Genomic DNA, 22,654 nt, shown 5'->3' with positions numbered 1-22,654 from the left:
GGTGGTCCCCCCACAGAAGACCCTCACCTATTTTAACCCCACCAGGACAGACAGACTGAGATGTAAGGAGCCTCTCCATCAAGGACTGAGACATGGAACCCCCATGTGAAAAGGCCCCTCTGCTCCTTCCAAGGACTGGGACTGAAACCCCCAGCCCGGGGCAGGTGTGTGGGGGAGGCAAGCTGACCAAAGCGAGATGTTTGCCTGCAGGTTGTGACCGCTGGACCAAGAAGACAATGGCTCTCGCTTACTGATGAGAGCATGGACTACCTGTTACATCTATTCCTTATTGTATCTGCTTCCCCATCCTCGCAATTTCCAATAGAGTTATCATAATAAAAACCCCTGAGTTAGCGAGAGACTTCGAGATCTCCCCGACGTAACAGTGGATCCTCGACTGGACTGGACCAAAGGACTTCATCTCTATGTTTGGTAGCTCTATCCCCTCTTTCTCTCTCTCTCTCTTTTGTCTCTCTCTTCCCCCATCTTTTTCTCTCCCTTAATCCCTCTATCGCATTTCGCTGTGGTCATTCAATAAAGGTGCATTTGTTTCGATTATCATTGCAAACCCCCTTGTACCGTGTCGGTTCTTTTTGCACCCTGAGATCAAATCCACAAACCATCACAAAACCCGTCCGTGAGGACAGATCGTGACACCCCCCGAGGACCCCTCCTCAAATTCCCCTCCAAAGCCCCCCCAGCACCCCCCGCTAAAACCCGCTCAAGTTCCCCCCAGACCCTCCCCAAATCCCCCCCAAACATCCTCAAGACCCCTCCCCAAATTCCCCTCACGACCCCTCCAGGACCCCTCACCTGTCCCTGCGCCTCCTCAGCAGCTCCCGGAACCCCCCGTCCTCTCCCAGCGCCTCCCCCGCTCTCTCCAGCGCCTCCCGCAGGACCCGCCCGAGCCCGGGGCGGCTCCTGGGGGTCCCTGAGGTGGTCCCGGGGGGCGGGGAGGGGAGGGGGCGCCCGCTCCATGCCCGGCCCCGGGGTCAGGGGGCGCTGCTTTGGGCTCGGCTCTGATTGGCTGGTACACACGGGGAGGGCGGGAGTTGCTGAGGGGAGACGCCCGGTGATTGGTTGGTTTCGTAGATGGTGTGCTGATTGACAGGATGGGGCAGGGGGAGGCGGGTTTTGCCGAGGGGAGGCGCCCGGTGATTGGTTGGATAAAGGCAAAGACGGCGGGACTTGCTGAGAGGAGACCCGCGGTGATTGGTTGGTTTGGGGCAGGGTCCACCGTGATTTGTTAATTTGGGAGAGGAAGGGCGGTGATTGGATGATTTGGGGTGGGGCACGTCACTATTGACTGGGAAAAGTCACGGATTTTTAAGGGAACATTCCCGGTTTTTTGGGGAAAAACTCTCAGACTTTTAAGGAAAAATTCCTGTGTTTTGCAGGAGAAACATTGACGAATTTTTTGACCCCACATGACCACAAATAACCTAAATAACCCCAAAACTCTCGAAATAAACCCCAAAGAACCTCCAACAAACCCTAAACAATACCAGAAAATGCCCCAAATAACCCAAAAAAAACCCAAACAAAAAAACCCCAAATTAAACTCAAAATTCCCCAAATGATTTCAAGTACTACTAAAAAAAGCCCATATACAATAACATTAACCCCAAGAACCCCAAGTAATTCCGAAAAAACCCAAGTAAACCCAAACAAACCCAAATACTTCCAAATAAACACAAATATTTCCAAATAACCCCAAATAAACAGAAATAAACCAAGTAAAACCCAAGATAAAGCCCAATTAGTCCATAAATAACCCCAAATAAACCCCAAACCAACCTCATAATTAAACCCAAAGAAACCTCAAGTTCCTCCCGTCCCCACCCCAAAAAAGATCCCGCGGCACTGATGACGTTCCACTTGCTGGCCGTAAACTCAGAGCACTGGCCCCACCCAGAGATTTTCAGCCAATCAGCGCCTGGCCTGACTCTGACTCATCACTTGCCAGCCACAGACCAAGGCCTCTCACTGCGGTAAATACTCAGAGACCGCGCGGGTAATTTCCAGCCAATCAGAGCGTGTCTCGCTGATGATTCATCAGTTGCCAGGAGCGGAATTTGGTGGGGGGGGGGGGGAAGGTGACCCTGGGGATGGGCTGGGGACCCCAAATTAGTCTAAAATGGGGTCGGGACCCCAAAATGGAGCATGAGGGGCCTGGAGCACCCAAAACCAAACACGGGGGAGGGGATTGGGGGAATGATCAGAAAGGGGAGGGAGAGTGGGGAATAGAGGGTTGGGACCCAAAAATTGAGCTGGGAAGGGGATGGGACGCCCAAATTGAGGTGGGAGGGGAATGGGACCGCCAAATTAAGCTGGGAGGGGTATGAGATCCCAAAACTGAGCTGGGAGAGGGATGGGACACCCTAAATTGAGCTGGGATGGGGGTGGGACCCCAAACAGGGTGAAGCCAATTTTGTTCCTATGATATGTAAATGAGTTTATGGATATGCAAAGAGTCTATGAATATGCAACAGGCTGATGTCATGGGAGACAAGGACCAAGGAGCAAAGGTTGTTATGGCCACCAAGACGCCCCAGTTATTTTCGGGGACAACCCTTTAATTATTCTGGCTTGATTACATCAGCCTGTTGCATATTCATAGACCCTCATGCATAACCATACTCATTTACATATTTCATGAACTATTTTATATGGCCCATCCTTTGATTACTACTACTACTACTACTACTACTACTACTACTAACAATAATAATAATAATAAAAATAATTTGAAATTAAAGGGCTCTCAGGAAAAGATATGGGAGTAGAAAAAACAGTTCTTTATTAGGAAAAACTAAAAATACAAATGCAGTAGTACAAACAAAAAAACAACAGTGACAGAGTCAGAATCCTCTTGGAATCCAGTGAAAAAGGTTGATCCCTTGGAATCCAGTGGGAAAAGGCCTGATCCCCTGGGAATCCAGTGGAAAAGAGCTGATCGTCTTAGAATCCAGTGGGAAAACCGTGATCCTCGAGGAATTCAGTGAAAAATGAGGGTGATCCATTGGAATCCAGTAGGAATAGGGATGATCCTTTGGGAATCCATTTCTTACCACCCAAAGACAGGGCAAAGGCAGGGCCGTGGAGTTATTATAGGGTATCCCAAGGGTGGAGTTGGGGTCTGGGTCAGGGGAGGAGTTCTTAGCTACACAAGAAGGGTGACATTGAATTCCTTCCTCTTAGCAACAGCAGCACTCCACACAGAAAACGTCCCCAAATCCTAAATTCCCTCTAAAACAATTGAGAAATTATGGAACTTCAGATATATTCAATCAATTTCCTTCATTTAACCCAGTTTTGGGTGTTTTTAAAGGATGAAGATGAAGCAGAGGAAAATTAAGGCCAAACCAAAAGTCTAAGCAGCCAGGTGTGTTCTCAACATGGATCACAGGGAATGTGGCTCACCTGGGCTGTGCCCAAAGTGCCTCTTCCAGTGGGGGGTGGAGCTGGAGCAGCGCACGAAGCTCTGCCCGCACTCGGGGCACTCGCAGGGCTTCCCTTAGTGGTGCCTCCGTTGGTGTTGGGTCAAGTGAGAGCTCTGTGAGAAGCTCTTCCCACACTGGGGACACTCGTAGGGCCTCTCCCCAGTGTGGATGCGCCGGTGGGTGACGAGGGTGGAGTTGTGCTTGAATCCCTTCCCGCAGTCAGGGCAGCGGAAGGGCCTCTCCTCTGTGTGAATCTGATAGTGCTGGAGGAGAACGAAGCTGGTCTTAAACCTCTTCCCACACTTGGAACACTCATAGGGCCTCTCCCCAGTGTGGATCCTCTGGTGCATGATCAGGCTGGAGCTCTCTCTGAAGCACATCCCACACTCAGAACACTTATACGGCCTTTCTCCAGTGTGGATCCTCTGGTGCTTCATCAGGCTGGAGCTCCGGCTGAAGCTCTTCCCACACTCCCCACACTCATAGGGCCGTTCCCCAGTGTGGATCCTCTGGTGCTTGATCAGTTCGGAGTTCCACCTGAAGCTCTTCCCACACTCCACGCACGTGTGGGGCTTCTCCCCATCATGGAGCTGCTCATGGAGCACCAGCTCCGAGCTCTGGCTCCGTCTCCGGCCGCCTTCCCGGCCCAGGCTGGCTCTTTCCCCCTCAGATCCCCGCCAGCTGCGTTTGCAGCCCCTCCTGGTGCGGCATCTCCAGGGCTTTTCCTCCCCGTTGTCTTCCTGCGCCGTGGAGCCGCTCAAAACGGCCTCTTCCACCAGGTTCTGCTGCGAGCATTTGTCCTCCCTGCTCTCCATGCTCAGCTCCTGCTCTGGGGGAGGAAGGACAAGGACAGGATGGGATTTGCCTCCGTGCCACAGGCAAGGGCAAGGAGATCCCACCACGGCTGAGCTGCAGCCGGGGCCATGCTGGGCTGGGAGATGGAGCAGCACAGAGGGGAAAGGGGCACTCATCGCCAGCTTGGGGCTGTGCACAAACCACCAACAGGACTGGACTGCTAGGAATGCATCCTGAGCTGTGTTATTTTCCAACCATCTGTCTCATTACTTGGTTATGACAATGCGAAGATGCCTGTAGCTCACTTCACAGGTAGCAGACAAAAGACTTCATGTTCAAACTTACTTTAAAAGGTTTTTGACCAATCACACAAAGCAAAAGCATATTGACAGTAGTTCTATCCAAGCACTATAAGCACATTGAGGGTTAAAAAAATGCTTGCTTATTTCAAGTACAATACCTGCTTGTAAGCCTTAAAAAACAATGCACAGAGCTCCAGTATTAAGCTTGGAACTTCCTAATATCTTGCTAGATATACTTTTCCGCAGGTTAGGGAGTTATTCTAGATAAGTGTTAATGCACAGACCATTGTTCTATTTCTCCTTACTTGCTACTTCTTATATAATTTTTCTGCTGATCAATCTATTGGCTGCTACAAAGCTCAAATCAGTTCTACTGTCTCTGAGGTTTGTCTTGTGCAGCTTTCTCAAAACCATCTGATTTCAAGCATTCCAGACACACTGACTTCCTCCTCACCTACCTCATTGTCCTGGGGCATCTTCCTCCTCCTCGCAGCCTCCCAGGAGTTGGCAATGGGAAATCTTGGTTTGGGGAAAACAAGGGATGAGCACATTGAGTTTGAAGGTGACTCTGCCCAAGTCCATCTCTACAAGTCACTGGAACTCTGGGCTCCAGAAAAACCTCCCAAACACCCAGATTCAGCCCTGAAAAAGCCTCCCAGGAGTTCCCCGTCCCTGGCCCTCTTCTCTGGTGTTCAGGAGGTTCCCCCCTGTCCCAGCTGTTGGGGGTCACGCTTGGATTGGGGGTCCCCATTCTCCTCGGTGCCCGCCCTGCCCAGGCTGCTGGCAGTCCCACCAATGCCAAAAGCTCCCCCCGCTTCGCTCTGCCTATTTCGGGATGCCGGGGCTGTTTGGGCTCCCGGGCTCCCTTCTCCCCTCATTCTCTGCTCTGGGCTGCAGTGGCTCCAAGGAGTCCCCCCTGCCCCTCTCCAGGCTCTTGAGGCTCCCGCCAATGGCGGCGCTCCCCCCTCTCTGGGCTCCCCACTTTGGGCTCCTGGGGGACACAGGGCTCTGCTCCTCCAGGCTGCCTCTGCCGGCAGCCGCCACCGCCACCCCCCAATGTACCCCCGAGGGGCCTTTCCTGCTCAGCCTTGGACTTCTTCATTCTCCAAACATCCCCCCAAAAACCCCAACCCAGGGACCCGCAGGGATATCCGGCCAAGCTCCCCCTCCTCGCTCATGGGTGCGACTGGGGGGACAATGATCCCACAGGTGGGGGCTGCGAATTCAGGCAGGGATCGACAGCGTGGTTCCCTACCTCGGCTCAGCCTCCATCTGCCTTTGTCCCTCAGCTTCCGCCCGCTCCTTCTCTTCCTTCCCCCCTCCTCCTCCCCCTCTGTCTTACCCCCACCTCCTTCTCCTCTTCCATCCCTCCCCTTCCATCCCATCTCCTCCTCCTCCCTAACCCCACCTCCTTCTCCTCCTTCCATTGCTGCTCTCTGCCTTCATCCCTCCTCTTCCATCCCTCCCCCTGCTCCTCCTCCCTAACCCCACCTCCTCCTCCCCCTTTGTAATGAGTTAATGTCTTAGTTTGTCCATCAAGTTGCTAAAGACTATGAAAAGGTGAAAAGCCAATAATAGAAAAACCGCAATGAAAGATGTAACAAGCTAGAACGTTCCAAGATGAATATAACGGGCTAATATACTGCAAAATAAATGTCATAAGGCTTAAACTGCAAAATGTCATAAGGCTTAAACTGCTAATATGTTGAAAGGCTAAATAAGCAATGTGTAACTATACATAGCTATGTGCCTATTGTTAGCCGAGGAGGAAGGGGCAAGGCCCTTGACATGGGTAGCGGGCCTGCTATGATTGATAGCACAATATTTGCTTATCTGCTCAGTAAGCTTAAAGTTCCAGGAACCAGACCAACCATACCAACTAAGGAAAGGTTGACTGTGGGGCAAGAAGTGAAAGACTACCAGCCTTCATCCTCAGACCACCGGAAGGCAGACTACGACCGCCTAACAACAGGAGGAGAATGCACAGAGTACTACCCTGAAAGACACGCCAACCCGGAAGCAGGACTGTATACAAACCCCACGAAATACCAGAAGCGGGCGGCAGTTGGCGGAGCGGAGACTCCCCTGTCACCCAGCGCTGATTTGCTTTTTGCCTTGCTTGCTGTAATCAATAAAAATTCTTAATCTGATTATACTCACTCGGCAGATTGTCCACTCCAATTTATAACACCCTTCATCCCTGCCCTTCCCTCCCTCCTCCTCCTCCCCCAGCAGCAGCCACACCCCGTTCCCGCAGCCCTCGCAGCCGCGGCAGGAGCGGGGATGGAGCCGGGACAGGTCGGGATGGGCAGCGCGGGGCTCTCGGCTGCTCCCAGCCACTGCGGGCGGGGGGAACCCGGCCCGGGCCAAAGGAGAGGCAAACTGGGCAAACTGGGGGCTGCACATCCAAACTGGGCATTGCTGGGGACCCTGCCTGGGCACTGCCAGCCCTTGGGGCTCCTCTCGGCACATCCGCCAGGGGGGAACGCACACAGGGCTGGGGGATCCCAGCAGTGGCAGCACTGCCAGGGACTGGGCTGCACTGGGATCGTACTGGGAGTGACTGGGAGTGCACTGGGCTTGTACAGATATCATACTGGGATCATACTGAGACTGTACTGGCTCTGTACTGACACCATACTGGGATCATACTGGGATCGTGATGGGACTGTACTGGGTTTGTATTGACATTATTCTGGGATCATATTGCCATGCCAGGGCAGAGTGTGATCGCACTGATGGACACTGGGATCATACTGGGAGTGAGCAGGAGCCTGCAGGAGGCAACCGAGACCATGTTAGGGGCAAATGGGATATACTGGGAGTGACTGGGATTATGCTGAGGATGACTGGGAGCAGCTGTGAGTAACTGGGATCATGGTGGGAGCAACTGGGAAGAACAGGGAGTGACTGGGTGCATGCTGGCGGCGACTGGAAACTGCTGGGCTTGTACTGGGATGAACTGGGATCATACTGGTGGTGACTGGGATCATACTGGCAGTGAGTGCCACAACTCTGAGGCTGACTGGGAGTGCCTAGGAGCAAATGGGATCATACTGGAAGGAACTGGAAAGATGGTGGAGGGAACTGGGGTACCCTGGGAGATACTGGGAGTGACTGGAAGGAAAGTGAGGGTGAAAGAGAGGAACTGGAACCATGCAGAGCAAAACTGGTTTATTCTGGCAGAGACTGGGAGCACACTGGGCTCATATTTGGATCATACTGGGAGTGACTGGACTAATACTGGGAGGAACTGAGTGTCACAGTGAGCACTCCCTGCACATCATCCCCCATACTGGGCCTGACTGGGAGCAACTGGCATCATACTGGGACTCACTGAGTTGATTGAGGAAGCAACTGGAACCATGCTGGTGGCAGCTGGGACCAAACTGAGAGAGACTGGAAGTAAGTGGGATTATACTTGTAAAAAATGCATATTTTGTGATTGGGTTATCCCAAATATTAAAATGAATATTATATGTCTTGTGTTAGAAAGTAGTGCTGTATTAACTCTCTTAATTAGTGAGTTGAATATGGTTTTAGGTTATTAAAAAATGTTAAAATACAAACTATGCTTGGTAAGAGGCTTTTTTTAAAGAAAGGACTTGCAGCAAGATAGCAGCCACAGGATACCTAAATCTTTCAGAGAAAAAGAATTTATTGCTCTCTTATCAGAAGAAATGAACTTCTTCCTGCCTCGAAGGCACTGTTAGGATTCAGAGGCAGAAGCTGGCACTGACCAGACAGAATCCCGTGTTTGAATGGAATTTATGCATCATGTATGAAGTGTATGAATATTCAACAGGCTATTGTTTTTAATGGTTAATCCTGTGTTAACAGGTGTCCTTTTTCAGGCTTGTGCTGCCCAGAAAAAGGTACCCGGACATCCGTAACTCTTGGTATTTATTGTCTCATATTGTCCGAATTCGATTTCTCCAAACTGTGATGACTCTAATTGTATTACTATTTTTCATACCCATTTTATTACTATTATGGTTTTAAAATTTTAAAAGCAAGTGATTGGCGTTTTTCACAATTTGGTAGCAGAGGATGGTTACTAACACCTCGCTGCCGGTGCTTTAGGAGAGTCAGAGTGGGGAAGGCGCGCCCGGCCCCATTGGCAGCCTCGCTCTGTCTCCCCTGGGGTGACCGACAGACGCAGGTTATGGTGGACAAAAGGAGACAACAAAACAAAGAGAAGGGAAAAGGCTCCCTACCCGTGGTAATTGGCCCCCTAAGAGTAGTAATGTGCACAAAGAACCCGGGAAGGAAAAGGGATTGGTAAGTATTTCTCAGAGGGGCAGGTACAGGGGGATGAATGTGTGTGAATGAGAGGAGGGCTGGTTGTCCCAGACCTGCCAAGTGAGTGCTGGAGTCTCCCACGCTGCGTTTCGGACTTTCTGCGGTAAGTGGCCAGGAGAGAGACGAAGTGAATGTTAACAGGAGTGAGAATCCCCCCGGGTAACTGGGACTGGGTCCCAGAGAGGGGCTGGACCCCACGGAGGAAGGGAGCAGAGGAGTTTCTGAGCCCAATTCACTAGGAAACGGGACAAAAAGGGAACCCTAAAAATTCTGCTGGTTTGAGGTATAAGAGTGCCCAAGAACATCCAGAATTAAAACCTGCCGGGTTGAGGAATTAACATTCCAAGAGCATCCTGGGTTGTGCAAAATTCTGCCGGATCGAGGATATGCTCAAGAGCATCTGGGGTTGGGCAGCACAGCTGGGTTGAGGGATATCCAAGAGCACAGGGACTGGCCAGAAACACCTAAACTTGTAATAGGTGATGTGAAAGTGTATGGTAGAGATAATTAAAGCTATTAATGTATAAAATATTGTAAACTCCACACTAAGTCTCTTGACCATCCTTGTAGGGAGCAGTGTCATATTCATATACATCTAGTTCCTGGACTCGGCTGAGATAAACATCGGGGTTTTTAATGAAAGAATAGAAGCTTCCAGGGCGATAATCACTGGCTTCCCCGGGTCACCAGGTCCAGCCAAGAGTGATTACGCCTCGACGATTATACAGCTACCAAGATGATCCACAGCCCCACCCTGATGCATGTGAATGCTGACTTCCCCAGAGTCTACTTGAAATAAACAAGGGCCAGGAGAATTCTTCTCCTTTTTAATGCCTTTATTAAAAGTGATCACTTCAGGATTGGGCGGCTCGACGGTCTGCAGCGTCCGTTGTCTCTCCCAAGGCGACTCAGAGGAGGATATGCGCAGCTCTGTCCACCAGGGGCAGAGCTGGGGATCACATCCTCTTGGGAGCCTTTAGGGCCTGCTGATTCCGTTACATGGTGCCTCTCCCCCTCAGTCGGCCTGGTCTCACCGCCGGGGTCAACTCTCATGGTCAGGGCGAGAGGCTCCGAAGGTGTTCCGCGTCTCTGCAGGCCCAGCACTCGGCTCCTCACGTCCAGACATCACTCCAGTCTCTCAACTCTTAGGTGGCTCGTTGTTTTTGGGGTTTCTCCATGAGTTTGGAGATGGGGGTCCCACAAAGCATTCTGGTCTTGGGAGTCACTTTGCATAACCCCCCCCACCTTCTCAGGTGTCTTCCCTATTCTGAGAAAGGTAAAACTTAGCCTCGGGCAAGGTCCCCACCCAGGAGAAGGGCCATTACCTCGCCCCAGCCAGGGCTTTTACTAATACAAAAACAACCATTAACGACAACGACCCATGATTACAATAACAAAGGCAGCAGCCCAGCAATAGTGGTAACTTTTTCTCACAGAAAAAAATATTAACCAAATTTTTGTTCATAACAGTCCCCCCTCTTTTTCTTTGATCGAGCTTAAATTCTAAGCTCGCATCAACTCCCAATTTTTTGTTTTGAATCTACTATAAATCTCTTGTGCACTTTGGTAATCATGGTTACTTAACCTTGTTACTTTCTTTGGTTTCTTCAGGTTGGTCTGCACGGCCAGTACTGTTTTACTAAAACAGATAAACAAGCATAGTAAAAAGAGCAATCCTCCAAGTATACAAACAGTGAGAAAAACTACCTTTTCCCATACATCTTTTTTGAAAATCTTTAGGTTCTCCCACCCACTGGGATCAAGTGTAGGAGTTTGTTCCTCATTATTTACACATGCTAACGTTTTTATTTCATTTGAAATGTTCCTAATAATTGAATTCTTTATTTTTAATACTGCCTGGAGCCGGATAACTTTGTTTAACATAGATATTGGGATCCGAATTTGGCTTTTACAATTTTGGATTCTCTCAATTTCTATTTCACTTTGCTTGTTCTGTTTAATTTCTCCCAAATCATTATATATAGGAACTCCCAAACTTGATCCCGTTTCTTTGGGTTATAAGAAAATTGGTTTTATCACTCTAGCGGTGCAGCTGCCAGACACGATCAAACCTAGGGGTTGAGCTCCCCTGAAATGTGTTCTAAAGGGGTTTATCTCTTTTCCAGTACACTCATATAAATACTTGTAACAAACAATTTTTCTTACCATTTTCACCATTTCTTTGCTTTTTACTATATCTGCTGAGCTTGTTTCAGCAGCATCACATTCAAAGCACAACCAGGCTTCCCCTATAGGGCACTCTCCTAGGAGTGGCTGCCCAAAAGTGGCAGTATTGTATGCTCTCCAATACACTCTCTTATTTTTCTGATAAAGGACCAATTGGGAGGGGTTAACACAATCAGGGTTAGAACTGATGTGGACTCTCGACAAGGAGCTCGCTTCCTTCTCACAGAGGGGTTGGTAGCATTCACTGCACGGCTCAGCTGGGCTCCCCTGAGCACCACCAGCAATCAGAGCCATCATTACTACCCTTCCCAAGAGTCCGGTATGGGTCATCTTGCACAGCCTGCCCACCCGGCCTTGCCTCTTGGGGAATTTTACTGAGGAAAAGCTTCCGAGCTCTTTAGAGTCCCTTTTACCCGCTTCTCTGGTTAAACCTCTCTTGGTCTGTTCCCTGCCAATTTTGGTTTCCCCTCCCAGGGGAGTGTTCCGTAGAGGATTAACCTGGAGTCTTTAGAAATAAATTGGGGAACTTAACTAGAATTACTTATTTACAGTCTTAAACTTTTTACCAACATAGTTTACACAGAACAGTCTTAAAACATTTTAAGCAATATTAGAACTCTTAACAAACAATTTTTTCCCACACAGTTCAGTCTTTTTGACTCTTCCTTCTGAGAGTCAACTTTAAATCCTTTGGTCCTTTTACCACAGTGTACTCAGGTGATTTAGCTTGTGAAGCAGATGAATCTCGTCCAGCGCCGGGGGGTGAGAGTGGTGTAGACTCTGGTCCAATGCCAGAGGGGGAAGCTGATGTTGGATCCAGTCCTGTACCTGGGGGTGAGACTGGCCCTTTTATTCTTGTGATATGAGTCCAACCTTTTTCTTTGGTCCGCACAGCTGAATTTGTGATCAGGAGCACCTGGAAGGGGCCTTCAAATTTAGGCATTAATGTTCCCGTAGTCCATGATTTTATCAAAACCCAATCTCCTCGACTAATGTTGTGAACTTTTGTGTCGAGAGGGGAAGTTTGAGGAAGGTATCCTTTCTTTCTAAGTCCCTCCAGAGTTCTTCCAATTATTTCTAAATACTTTCTGGTAGCTTCTTCCCCTTCCAGATAGTCTCCTGTGCTATAAGGTGTTAACAAGAATGGCAGCCCAAACATCATTTCATAAGGTGAAATTCTTATGTCAGCCCGAGGTCTTGTTCTGATGCGCAACAGCGCTAGGGGCAAACACTTCAGCCAATTCATCTTTGTTTCTTCAATCAATTTAGTTAATACATTTTTGAGAGTTTTGTTCATTCGCTCCACCCTCCCAGAACTCTGGGGGTGCCACGGAGTATGCAACCTCCATTTCATTCCTAAAGCCTCAATTATATTTTGTAATGTTTGGGACACAAAATGTGGACCTCGGTCTGAGTCTATGGTGTTCACAATACCATATCTGGGGATAATATTCTCTAGGATTGCTTTTGCCACGACTTGAGCTGTTTCCCTCCTGGTCGGGAAGGCTTCTACCCAGTGTGTGAGATGATCAACTATAACCAGTAAATATCTGTATCCTTGCACTGGGGGCATTTCAGTGAAATCTATCTGTATGCTTTGGAAGGGTCTCAAGGCTAATTCCCTTCCTCCAGGTGCTACTTTTCTCATAACTTTCTGGTTCACTTTTTGACAAATGATACACCCTCTGGTAACAGCTTTAGCCAGGCTATATACCCCGATGCATAGGTTATTTCTTAGGAAATGATCACATAGTCCTTGGACTCCCCAGTGAGTTAATTTATGTAGTTCTGTTAGCACTGTCCGAGCCAGTGCTTTATTCAAAAACACCCGTCCATCTGAGGTTAACCACTCTCCCTGTTGTCCTTGATGTAACTTTAAATCTTTTATTGCTTCTAATTCTTCTTCACTAAATATAGGTTCCTCCCCTTTTTCAGGTGTCATTTTTGTCTTCAAAATTTTTACTGGATCTCCTGGTTCTAGAGCTGCTTCTTTGGCTATCTGATCAGCCAGTCGGTTTCCTTTAACTTCTAAACTGTCTCCTCTTTGGTGCCCCTTTATATGGACCACTGCTATTTCTATAGGTTTTTGTAGGGCCTCTAGTACTGATCGGACTAGGTTCTCATGGGCTAAGCTCTTTCCCTTTGAACTTAAATACCCACGTTCCTCCCATATTTTCCCAAATGTATGAACTGTCCCATATGCATATTGGGAGTCCGTATAAATGGTTCCCCGGTCCCCCTCCAGTAAGTCCAGTCCCCTTTTCAGGGCATATATTTCACAACTTTGGGCTGACCAGCTTGGGGATAGTTTCCCTTTTTCTGCAATTTGTAATGTGTCTCCATCTATAATGGCATAACCTGAAGCTCTTTTTCCATTTACTACCCTCGAAGAGCCATCTATGAATAAGCTTCTTCCAGTTGCTAGAGGCTGATCTTCCAAATCTTCTCTTACTTTTGTTTGGAGATAAACCAATTCTAGACAGTCATGTTCTAAATTCTCTATAGGCTCTCCCATTAGGAATTGTGCTGGATTGAGGGCATTTGATGTGATAAATTCTAAGTCCTCTGTATTCATTAGTATTATCTCATATTTTAATATTCTAGCATCGGTTAACCACTGCGGAGCTCTCTGTCTCAGTACTGCCTTAAGATCATGAGGAGTATGCACTTTAATTTTTCCCTGTAAGGTCAATTTTTGAGTCTCCTCTATCAGGATTGCAGTTGCTACTACTGCCTGTATACAAACTGGCCAGCCTCTAGCCACTGGATCTAACAATTTGGAGATGTATGCCACAGGTTTCCTGCACCCTCCCCACTCCTGAGCTAATACTCCATAGGCTATCCCTCCTTCTGCACTCACAAACAGGTCAAAGCCCTTCCTGAGGTCTGGTAAGCTTAGGACCGGGGCAGAAGACAATTTGTTTTTTAAGTTTTCCAATTGTTGATCATCTTCATCTGTCCAAATTAGGGGTTCTGGATCTACTAGTTTATTATACAGAAATTTCACACTCTGTGTGTATTGATCCAACCATAACTTACAATATCCAAACAAGCCCAGGAGTTTTCTCACATCTCTTTTCGTTTTTGGGGCCGGGAGAGCTAAAATACCTGAAATCCTGTCAGGGCTTAGTTTCTTATACCCTCCCCCTATTATGTGCCCCAAGTATGTTACTTCTGATTGCACAAATTGTAGTTTCCCTTGGGAAACTTTTAGTCCTTTCTCCCCCAGAAAATTCAAAAGTTTAATACTAGTTTGTCTGACCTGATCTTTTTCCTTTCCTGATACCATCAGGTCATCAACATACTACAAGATCTGCACTTCTTGTTCAGGGACAAATTGTTCCAACAAACTCTCTAAAGCTTGTCCAAAGAGATTGGGGGATTCAGTGAACCCCTGTGGTAATCGGGTCCACCTTAGCTGTTGCCTCCTTTTCGTACTCGGGTCCTCCCATTCAAAGGCAAACCAATCCCTACATTCTGTTGCCAGAGGACACACCCAGAAAGCATCCTTCAAATCTATGACAGTGAACCAAGCATGTTCTCTTGGAATTCTGCTTAGGAGACTATATGGGTTGGGCACAACTGGATGTCTGGCAATGGTTCTTTTGTTGACTTCCCTCAAATCTTGTACCAGCCTATATTTCCCTTCAGCCTTTTTAACTGCCAGTATAGGGGTATTATGTGGTGACATGCAGGGTTCTAAAATTCCCTCCTGCAACAGTTGCTCGATGACTATAGCAAGCCCCTTCTTTCCTTCTAGGGAAATCGGATACTGTTTAACCCGTATGGGTGAGGTATCATCCTGCATTTTTATTGTTATTGGTGGAATGTCTAATAAGCCTCTCTTTCCCCCCTCAGCCCATACCTCAGGATTTATTTCTGCAACATCTCCTTGAGACAGCTTCATCACTTGTACTACCATCCTCCCTTCCCTTGGAACAATCCCAACCCCCAAATGGACTTGCAGATCCCTTCCTAACAAACTTTTTTCTAAGTTAGGCAGATAAAGAAAATTAGCTTTACATTGCCTTGAGTTTCCAATTATTTTCACTTCTTCAATCACCGATGCTCTAAATAGTCTCCCCTCTCCACCCAATACTTCACAAAATTGTCTCCCAATTTCCATACCTTGTGGTATTTCGTTGAGACAGGACTTATCTGCCCCTGTATCAACCAAAAATTCAAATTCCTCATTTAGGGGTCCCACTTCAAAGTTTACCAAGGGCTCTTCTAGATGTTTCATCGGGTCCCCTATAGTAAAAAGCCCTTGACACCCCTAGTCCTCCCCCTTAAGAATCCTTCCTAAATTGTCCTGTTCCTTGGCTATTGCCTCATCGAGACTGAGCTTTTTACAAAACCTCCTGATGTGTCCTGCCTCCCCACAGTAATAACACTGTCGTCCTCTCAAAGGGACTTCCTGAAGTCTCTCCGTCCTTCGTGCACCGGTCAGTACTGGCCTATCCTTGCCTCCTCCTGGTGGTGGACCTGCCCACCCTGCAGTTTCTCTAGCTACAGCAACCATGATCTTAGCCTTGACCTTTGCTTTATCTTCCTCCCTTCTTAAATATACCTTCAATGCCTCTTTTAATAACTCATTAATGTCCTTCTCTTGCCAATCTTCCATCTTTTCCAGTTTTCTCCGTATATCAGGCCAAGATTTGGTAACAAATTGGACTTTTAGTAGCATTTGACCTTCTGGGGTGTCTGGGTCTATTCTAGAGTACAACTGGAAATTCCGCCTTAGGCGATTAAGCCAGGCAGCAGGAGCTTCATCTCTCTCCTGTGTACCCTCAAATGCCAATTGGGTATTAGTTCCTTTGGGAACTGACTCTTTGATCCCCCGTATTATCAAAGACTTATATTCCCTCATGGCCTTCCTCCCCTCCTCCTGATTAGGGTTCCAGTTGGGCTCTGTTAGTGGCAACTTCTGTTCACCTGTTGGCACCTGGGGTCCTGGACTGTTATCTTTCTCCCAAATTTTTATGCCAGCCGCCCTTATCATCTGGACCTCTTCTGGGGAAAATAATATACTCAGGATGGAATTCATCTCCCCCCAAGTGTAGATATTTGGACCTAGAAATTGATCCACTTGGTTGGCTATGCCCACTGGGTCCTCAACTAAATGCCCCAACTCTTTCTTGAATCCTCTCACCTCAGAAGCAGTTAGGGGAGCATTCACAAAGCCAACACCTCCCACTATTCCTCCCATAGGAACCTCTCTGAGGGGAAAGAGTCTCTCTGCCTTGGAGGTCTTGGATCTGGTGCTACAGTAAGGCCCATCTTCAGATGCCAAGCTACTTTGAGAGTTCTCTGGGTTACCCTGAATGTTCTGCCCATCAGCAGGTGTATTTGCTGATAGCTGTTTACTGGGCGAGGAGACATTTGTGTCCCAACTAGGAGGAGGTAAAGGGACAGCAATAGGAGGGGGAGAAGAGCCTGAGTAGATATTAAGCGGAGCTGGAGAAGGGGTGGAGAATGCAGCAAGTGGAGTAGGCACTTGTGGCGGTGCAGAAGGGACTGGAGGAGATACTAGGTTCATCATAGCAGAAGCTGAAGAGGTAGAAGAAGGAGTTTGAGCAGGTGGTAATGAGATGGCAGCCGAGGGAGGAACCGGACCTGCCATTTGAGGTGCTTGAAGAAGAGGATTATAAGGTGGAGGGGCAGAAGGAGGCAAATAATCCAGGGGGTCCCATTTTTTACTAGTTCTATCATCCCCTCCTTCATTCCCCTCTTTCTTCCTCTGTACCTTACAAATTCGCACCCCATCATCCCCAACAGCACTCTTTAACCAGCAAGCCACATACAATAATTGCTCAGGATCAGTATCTCTTTGAGCTGTCAGATAATTATTTAATTGTTGGCACATCCACTTATCCTTTGTCCCACACCAAGGCCATCCTCCTTGCAACTCTAATTCTGGCCACGCTTCCATACAATAATGGATCATTTTCACTTTATCTAATCCCTCCGTGGCCTCTATAGAATCCCATTTCACTAACAGTTCCCCTAAGGGACTACTAGGAGGTATATCTCTCAGTCTCTTGCCAGTCTTTTTACTACTACAACATCCCATTTTTCAGGTCTCAATAAAAAAAATCCCAAAGGTGCCTCTACTGACCGGGAAACCCTTCTTTGAGGAGCCCCAGCCTCCTCCACTGAACTTCAAATTTCTGCCTGACGCTCAGGACTTTATACTGAAACAACTGCCCAATCTCTTGATTGCCCAACTTCCCAGCGTCAGGTCTTACATCTATCAGGACTTAAACACACGAAGCCCCGGCCAGGAATCCGGGTTGTGCCTGACACCCTCAGTCAGGAAAAACAACTGCCTGATTTTTTAGTTTGCCTAACCTGCCAATTTTTAGGCTTCACCGTATCAGGACTTAAAAGCAAACCGCAGCCTCCTTTGCTGGGGTTTGTGCCTGACTCCTTTGTCAGGACTTACTTTGCCTGCAGGGCTTGTGAAACACCCAAATCCTTCTCGGGACTGACAAATCTTACTCGAATCCTTCTCAAGACTTACAAAAGTGCCTGACCTCCCTTTGTCAGGACTTTGGGGTGCGTGCCACTCATACACAGTAATTCACTCCGCACGCCCGGAGTGGGGGGTCCCTTTATTCCCCCTTGGGAGACGACTTTGCTCACGCTAATTCCACTCGCGTCCCCCTGTTCCTGGCCGCTTTTCTCGCGAAAAGCCGGAACCGCAGTACTGAGGGGTCCACTCTCGCTTCGAAGGTCCAGCTGCCGGCCCTCGTCTCACTCACACACACATGCGCACGTCTCCCACTCCCGCCACCGAGTTTCTCACCAGTCCGGTGCTCCGGTGCTCCTCTGCGTCGCTGTCCTGAGCCGATCCCTCTGGTCCTGGTAGCCAGCTCTCCTCTGAAGATCCAAGATGGCCAGTCCTGAGTCCTCTTGCGGTGTGGCTATCCCGGACGAGTGCCCCCAGCTGAAATAAACAAGGGCCAGGAGACTTCTTCTCCTTTTTAATGCCTTTATTAAAAGTGATCAGCTCAGGATTGGGCGGCAAGGCGGGTCTGCAGCGTCCCGTCGTCTCCCAGGGCGACTCAGAGGAGGAGGATATGCACAGCTCTGTCCACCAGGGGCAGAGCTGGGGATCAGATCCTCTTGGGAGCCTTTAGGGCCTGCTGATCCCGTCAGATGGTAGTTCGGTCTGGGTCTCCAGACCTCCCAGTCCTGGCCCGGGGGATCTCGAGAACAGGGTGAGAAACGACGAAGGTTTCCCGCATCTCTGCAGGCCCAGCGCCCTGCTCCTCACATCCAGACATCACTCCAGTCTCTCAACTCTTATTTGGCTCGTTGTTTTTGGGGTTTTCTCCGTGCAGTGGGGGACCCATGCTGCATTGTGGTCTTGGAGTCACTTTGCATAACCGCCCCCCTACCTTCTCAGGTGTCTTCACTATGAGAAAGGTACAACTTAGCCTCGGGAAGGTCCCCACCCATTACAGTCTCAGGAGAAGGGCCATTAACTCGCCCCAGCCAGGGCTTTTACTAATACAAAAACAACCATCAACGACAACGACCCGTGATTACAATAACAAAACACGCAGAACTTCGGCAGCGACAGTGATCTGGCTGCCTTTTTGTAACCTTTTCTCACAAAAAAATATTAACCGAATTTTTGTTCATAACAGAAAGAACATCCTAAATGCTGGATAAATCTGGGGGTATCCAAACCCATGGTCCAAAACGAGTTGGAAAATGGAGTCCATGCACTCCCATAAGAAAGCATCAAGGGCACAGAGCACATTCATAAAGAACCCAAAAAGCTTTGCCCATCGAAAAAACTCACAGAAATCTGTCTCCAACAGGCAAAGTCCGTCCTCTTCACCCCATTTTTGACAGAGGGCAATAAGCTTCTCCTCTGAAGGGGAGAACCGAACCTCATCCTCTTTGGGGGAAGCCCTCCACATCAGCAGCCACAAACTACGAAGGGCCGCATTTTCAGGAAGGGAAAAGCCAACCGCACCTTTTGAAAGAGTCCAGCATGCTCTGGCCAGCTCCATTGCGCTACTGTGCTTTCCGAACATCTTCCTGGAGGCTTTTCAGAAGGTTCTCTTTGTGGTCAGCCTTGCTGTGAACTCCAAATCAGGATCTTCAGTTCTTCAGCTCCTGGCTAGAATCCACTTCTGTGGTCACTTGTGAAGCAACCATCAATGCCACACATTCAGGGTTTACCCAGTGCAGCAATTGTTCCTCTGGGGGTCTCTCCAAGTAATTTGCTCTTCAGACGAGGGGTCACCAATTGATGGTTTTATCCTCCTCACTCATCAGGATTCACCAATTGTCACAGTGGTCAAATGGGTCTTCAGGGTGTAAAGAGAGACGAGAATGTTGACCTCATGTTCAGAAGGCTTGATTTATTATTTTATGATATATAGTACATTATTACTATACTACAAAGAATAGAAGGAAAAATTCTCAGAAGGCTAGCTAAGCTAAGAATAGAAAAGAATGAATAACAAAGGTCTGTGCCCCGGCAGAAAGCGAGAGCAGCTCTGCAATGAATGGTCAGTAAATCCAAACATCCACAGGAGACCAATCACAGATGCACCTGTTGCATTCCACAGGAGCAGATAACCATTGTTTACACTTTGTTGCTGAGGCCACAGCTTCTCAGAAGGGAGAAAAATCCTAAAGAAAGGATTTTTATGAAAATATGTCTGTAACACCCCACCTATCTCTCTAACCCTCAGATGCCTTGCCTATCTTTTTGCCATGGATCTTGTCCTCTGAGAGTTCTGTCATTGTCCTGGTGTGAGGGTTGCTGTGCCATTTCCTCAAAACCAAGTTGCCTTGCCTTGCATCAAAAAGCAACAGAGGCCCCATGTATTTTGGGCATAAACTCCCTCCAAAATGGCTTTACAAAGACCCAAAGGGACTCAGGTGGGCTTTTGGAATAGCTGCTGTAGAGCCAGAGATCATAAAACAGTTGAACACCTTGGCTGGACTATCAGAAAACCCATCTGCAGTAGGACTCGTGGGGGTAGAACAGCAACAAATACTAATTGCCACCTTGACAGTGCACTGCCGGTGGTATTGGATGAATTGGGATGCCATGATCCCCATCCACAAAATGATCCATGAGCTGGAGTGCCAAGGGGTGGTCAGCCAAACCCACTCACCCTTCAACAGCCCCATCTGCAGCAAAGTGGTTTGCCACCATTGGCATTGCTAATGCATTTTTTCCCATTTCTCTGGCAGCAGAATGCAGGCCTCAGTTTGCTTTCACCTGGAGGGGTGTGCAGTACACCTGGGACCGACTGCCCGAGGGGTGGAAGCACAGTCCCACCATCTGCCATGGACTGATCTTGGCTGCACTGGAAAAGGGTGAAGCTCCAGAACAGCTGCAGTACATCAATGACATCATTGTGTGGGGGAACACGGTGATGGAAGTATTTGAGAAAGGAGAGAAAATCATCCAGAATCATCCCCATTCCACACCTGCTGTGCACCGCCCACTTTTGTTTCTGTCCAGGCACCGCCCCTTTTCCACACCCCATTCATTGCCTGCCCCTTCCCACGCTCCTATTCCAGCCCCCCAGGCCTCTCATCTCCCCATCGGCCATCACTCACTGGGCCCCGCCCCATTTCCCACAGTCCCATTTCTAACTCTTTCCAATCCCTGCCCCCTCCCTGCTCCGTCGCTCCCCACTGGCCGCCCCGAGCAGTCCTCCCCCTCTATGGGCATGACTACAAGACCGATTGGCATTTATTGAATGGCTCCAGGCAGGGTTTTGGAGCCAGCCTGGCCCTGGCAGGGCCCAGTGCAGGCTGGGGATTTGGGGGAGGCCAAGGGGTGTCCTGACACTCTGGGTGGGGCTCATGGATCAGGGTGGTGCCAGCACTTTGGGGGGACAGTGAATGGGGGGGCAGTGAAGGAGGGGTCCCAGTGCATGGGGGAGTAATGAGCCTTAATTGGTCTTATCCTAGGGCAAGCTATTACAGCTCCAGAGCTCAGCCCCCAAGGGGACTGAGTGCCAGAGGCCAGCTCGCTCAGACCAAGGCCGTGGGTCAGCCCCTAGCAAGCAGGGGGATATTCAGCTCTTATAGTGATTAGCCAGCTCTTATGATTTCAGCTTTGCTTGCTAGGTAGCTTGCCCTTGGCTTGAGGCTCCAGCAGACGGTAGAGAGAGGAGAAGGAGAAGACGCCGGCTGTTCCACGAGTATGGCTTTATTGGAGGGGTCTGTGAAGGGTCTCAGCACTTCTTCTTCTAAGTTAGTAGGGGTACGGTATGCTACTTTTATAGCCTTGGCCCAGTTCCAATCTTGACCAATGGCAAAGGTTAGAGGGACCATAAGTGACCAATAGTAGGGTTAACAAGATATTGCCTTACATGGTTTTAGGGATAGGTTATAGGGCGGATGTCCCTGGAGTCAGGAAGCTTCTTTGCTGCTGTGTCAGCAGTTCTATTATTCAGATTCTCCACGGGGCCCTGGCTAAAGCTGTGCGTTTCACCACAGGGAAGGCCCTGGTAAATTCAGGGTTGTCGCTGGTGATAATGGGGTGCAGCCATGATATTTTCTGAAAAACCCTTTCCTTAGGATTTTTTCTCCTGAGAAGCTGAGAGGCCTCAGAAACAAAATGTAAACAATGGTTACCTGCTGCTGTGGAATGCAACAGGCGCATCTGTGATTGATGTCATGTCATTGTTTCTAATTAATGGCCAATCACAGCCCAGCTGTCCAGACTGTCTTGGTTCTTGGTCAGTCACAAGCCTTTGTTATTCATTCTGTTTCTATTCTTAGCTGGCCTTCTGATTAAATCCTTCCTTCTATTCTTTTAGTATGGTTTTAATATAATATATATAGCATAAAATAATAAGTCAAGCCTTCTGAAATACGGAGTCAGCATCCTCTGCTCTTCCCTCATCTGAAGACCCCTGCGAACACTGTCACAATGGGGGGTCCCGGTGATAACAGGGCGGGGGCGACAGGACTGAGCCCCAAGGGACCATTATGCTACCATTAAAAAGGCTCTGCAGTGGACAAAAAACCTAGATAGATTATATTGTACTAACAAGTAGATACAAGGAATTAGCAATAATATATATCAATATCAAGCACCATAGCAAAATAATTGTGATCAATTACAATGTGCAAAAGCCAATACAGAAATGCAAAAGCCAATTATTATATTGCCATTTATAACACAGTTCTGCTGCAGCCACAGCGGAAAGCTGCCTCTGCTGCAAGGCACTGAGGGGGTTCATTCACCCCCTGACTTGCTACTATGTCCCTGCATGTCCCTGAGTGCCACCAGAGTGTCCCCAGAGTGTCCCCAGTGACATCACCCCAGGAATTCCCTCCAAGAATATCAATGAAAATTCGCAGAAAATTCCCCACTTTTGTCCCAAATCCTGTGTGGAGAGGAGGGAGGGCACAGATGACATAAGCGATGTCCCCAGTGATGTCACCACCCCCAATGACATCACAGCGGTGACATCACTGTCCCTGCAGCAGATTTGGGATGTCCTCCATGGCTTTTTGGCACTGCTCGGCCACCGTGCTGCTGCCAGGGCCACCATAGGGAATGAAGAGGAGGTTGTGGATGTCCCCAAGTGTCCCCAGCAGGTGATGCATGAACAGGCGTGTGCTGGCCTC

The 22,654-nt window shown here is 48.6% G+C and overlaps 1 protein-coding gene and 1 pseudogene across 1 annotated transcript; one reads left to right on the top strand and one right to left on the bottom strand.

Annotated features, from left to right (window-relative positions):
- The window catches only part of LOC131570213 (uncharacterized), a 1,483,036-nt pseudogene that overhangs the window by 880,234 nt on the left and 580,148 nt on the right, over positions 1 to 22,654 (top strand).
- Positions 3,518 to 4,258, bottom strand: LOC131570165 (zinc finger protein 436-like). Its single transcript, XM_058822510.1, has 2 exons — positions 3,719 to 4,258; positions 3,518 to 3,643 (listed from the first exon to the last, which is right to left on the bottom strand). The coding sequence occupies exons 1-2, from the start codon at positions 4,256 to 4,258 to the stop codon at positions 3,518 to 3,520; spliced, it is 666 nt and encodes a 221-aa protein (XP_058678493.1).

This window comes from Ammospiza caudacuta, chromosome 33 (assembly GCF_027887145.1).
Source record: "Ammospiza caudacuta isolate bAmmCau1 chromosome 33, bAmmCau1.pri, whole genome shotgun sequence".
Taxonomy (NCBI): Eukaryota; Metazoa; Chordata; class Aves; order Passeriformes; family Passerellidae; genus Ammospiza; species Ammospiza caudacuta.
Note: the sequence above shows the minus strand (reverse complement) of the source record. Positions and strands in the feature narration are given on the sequence as shown.

What these genes read in the sequence shown, in the direction of transcription:
- LOC131570165 (XM_058822510.1), bottom strand. Translation starts at nt 4,258, where the DNA reads ATGGAGAGCAGGGAGGACAAATGCTCGCAGCAGAACCTGGTGGAAGAG. An exon ending in AGAGGTTTAAGACCAGCTTC is followed by an intron (nt 3,644 to 3,718) that starts GTTCTCCTCCAG and finishes AAGGGATTCAAG; the next exon opens with CACAACTCCACCCTCGTCAC.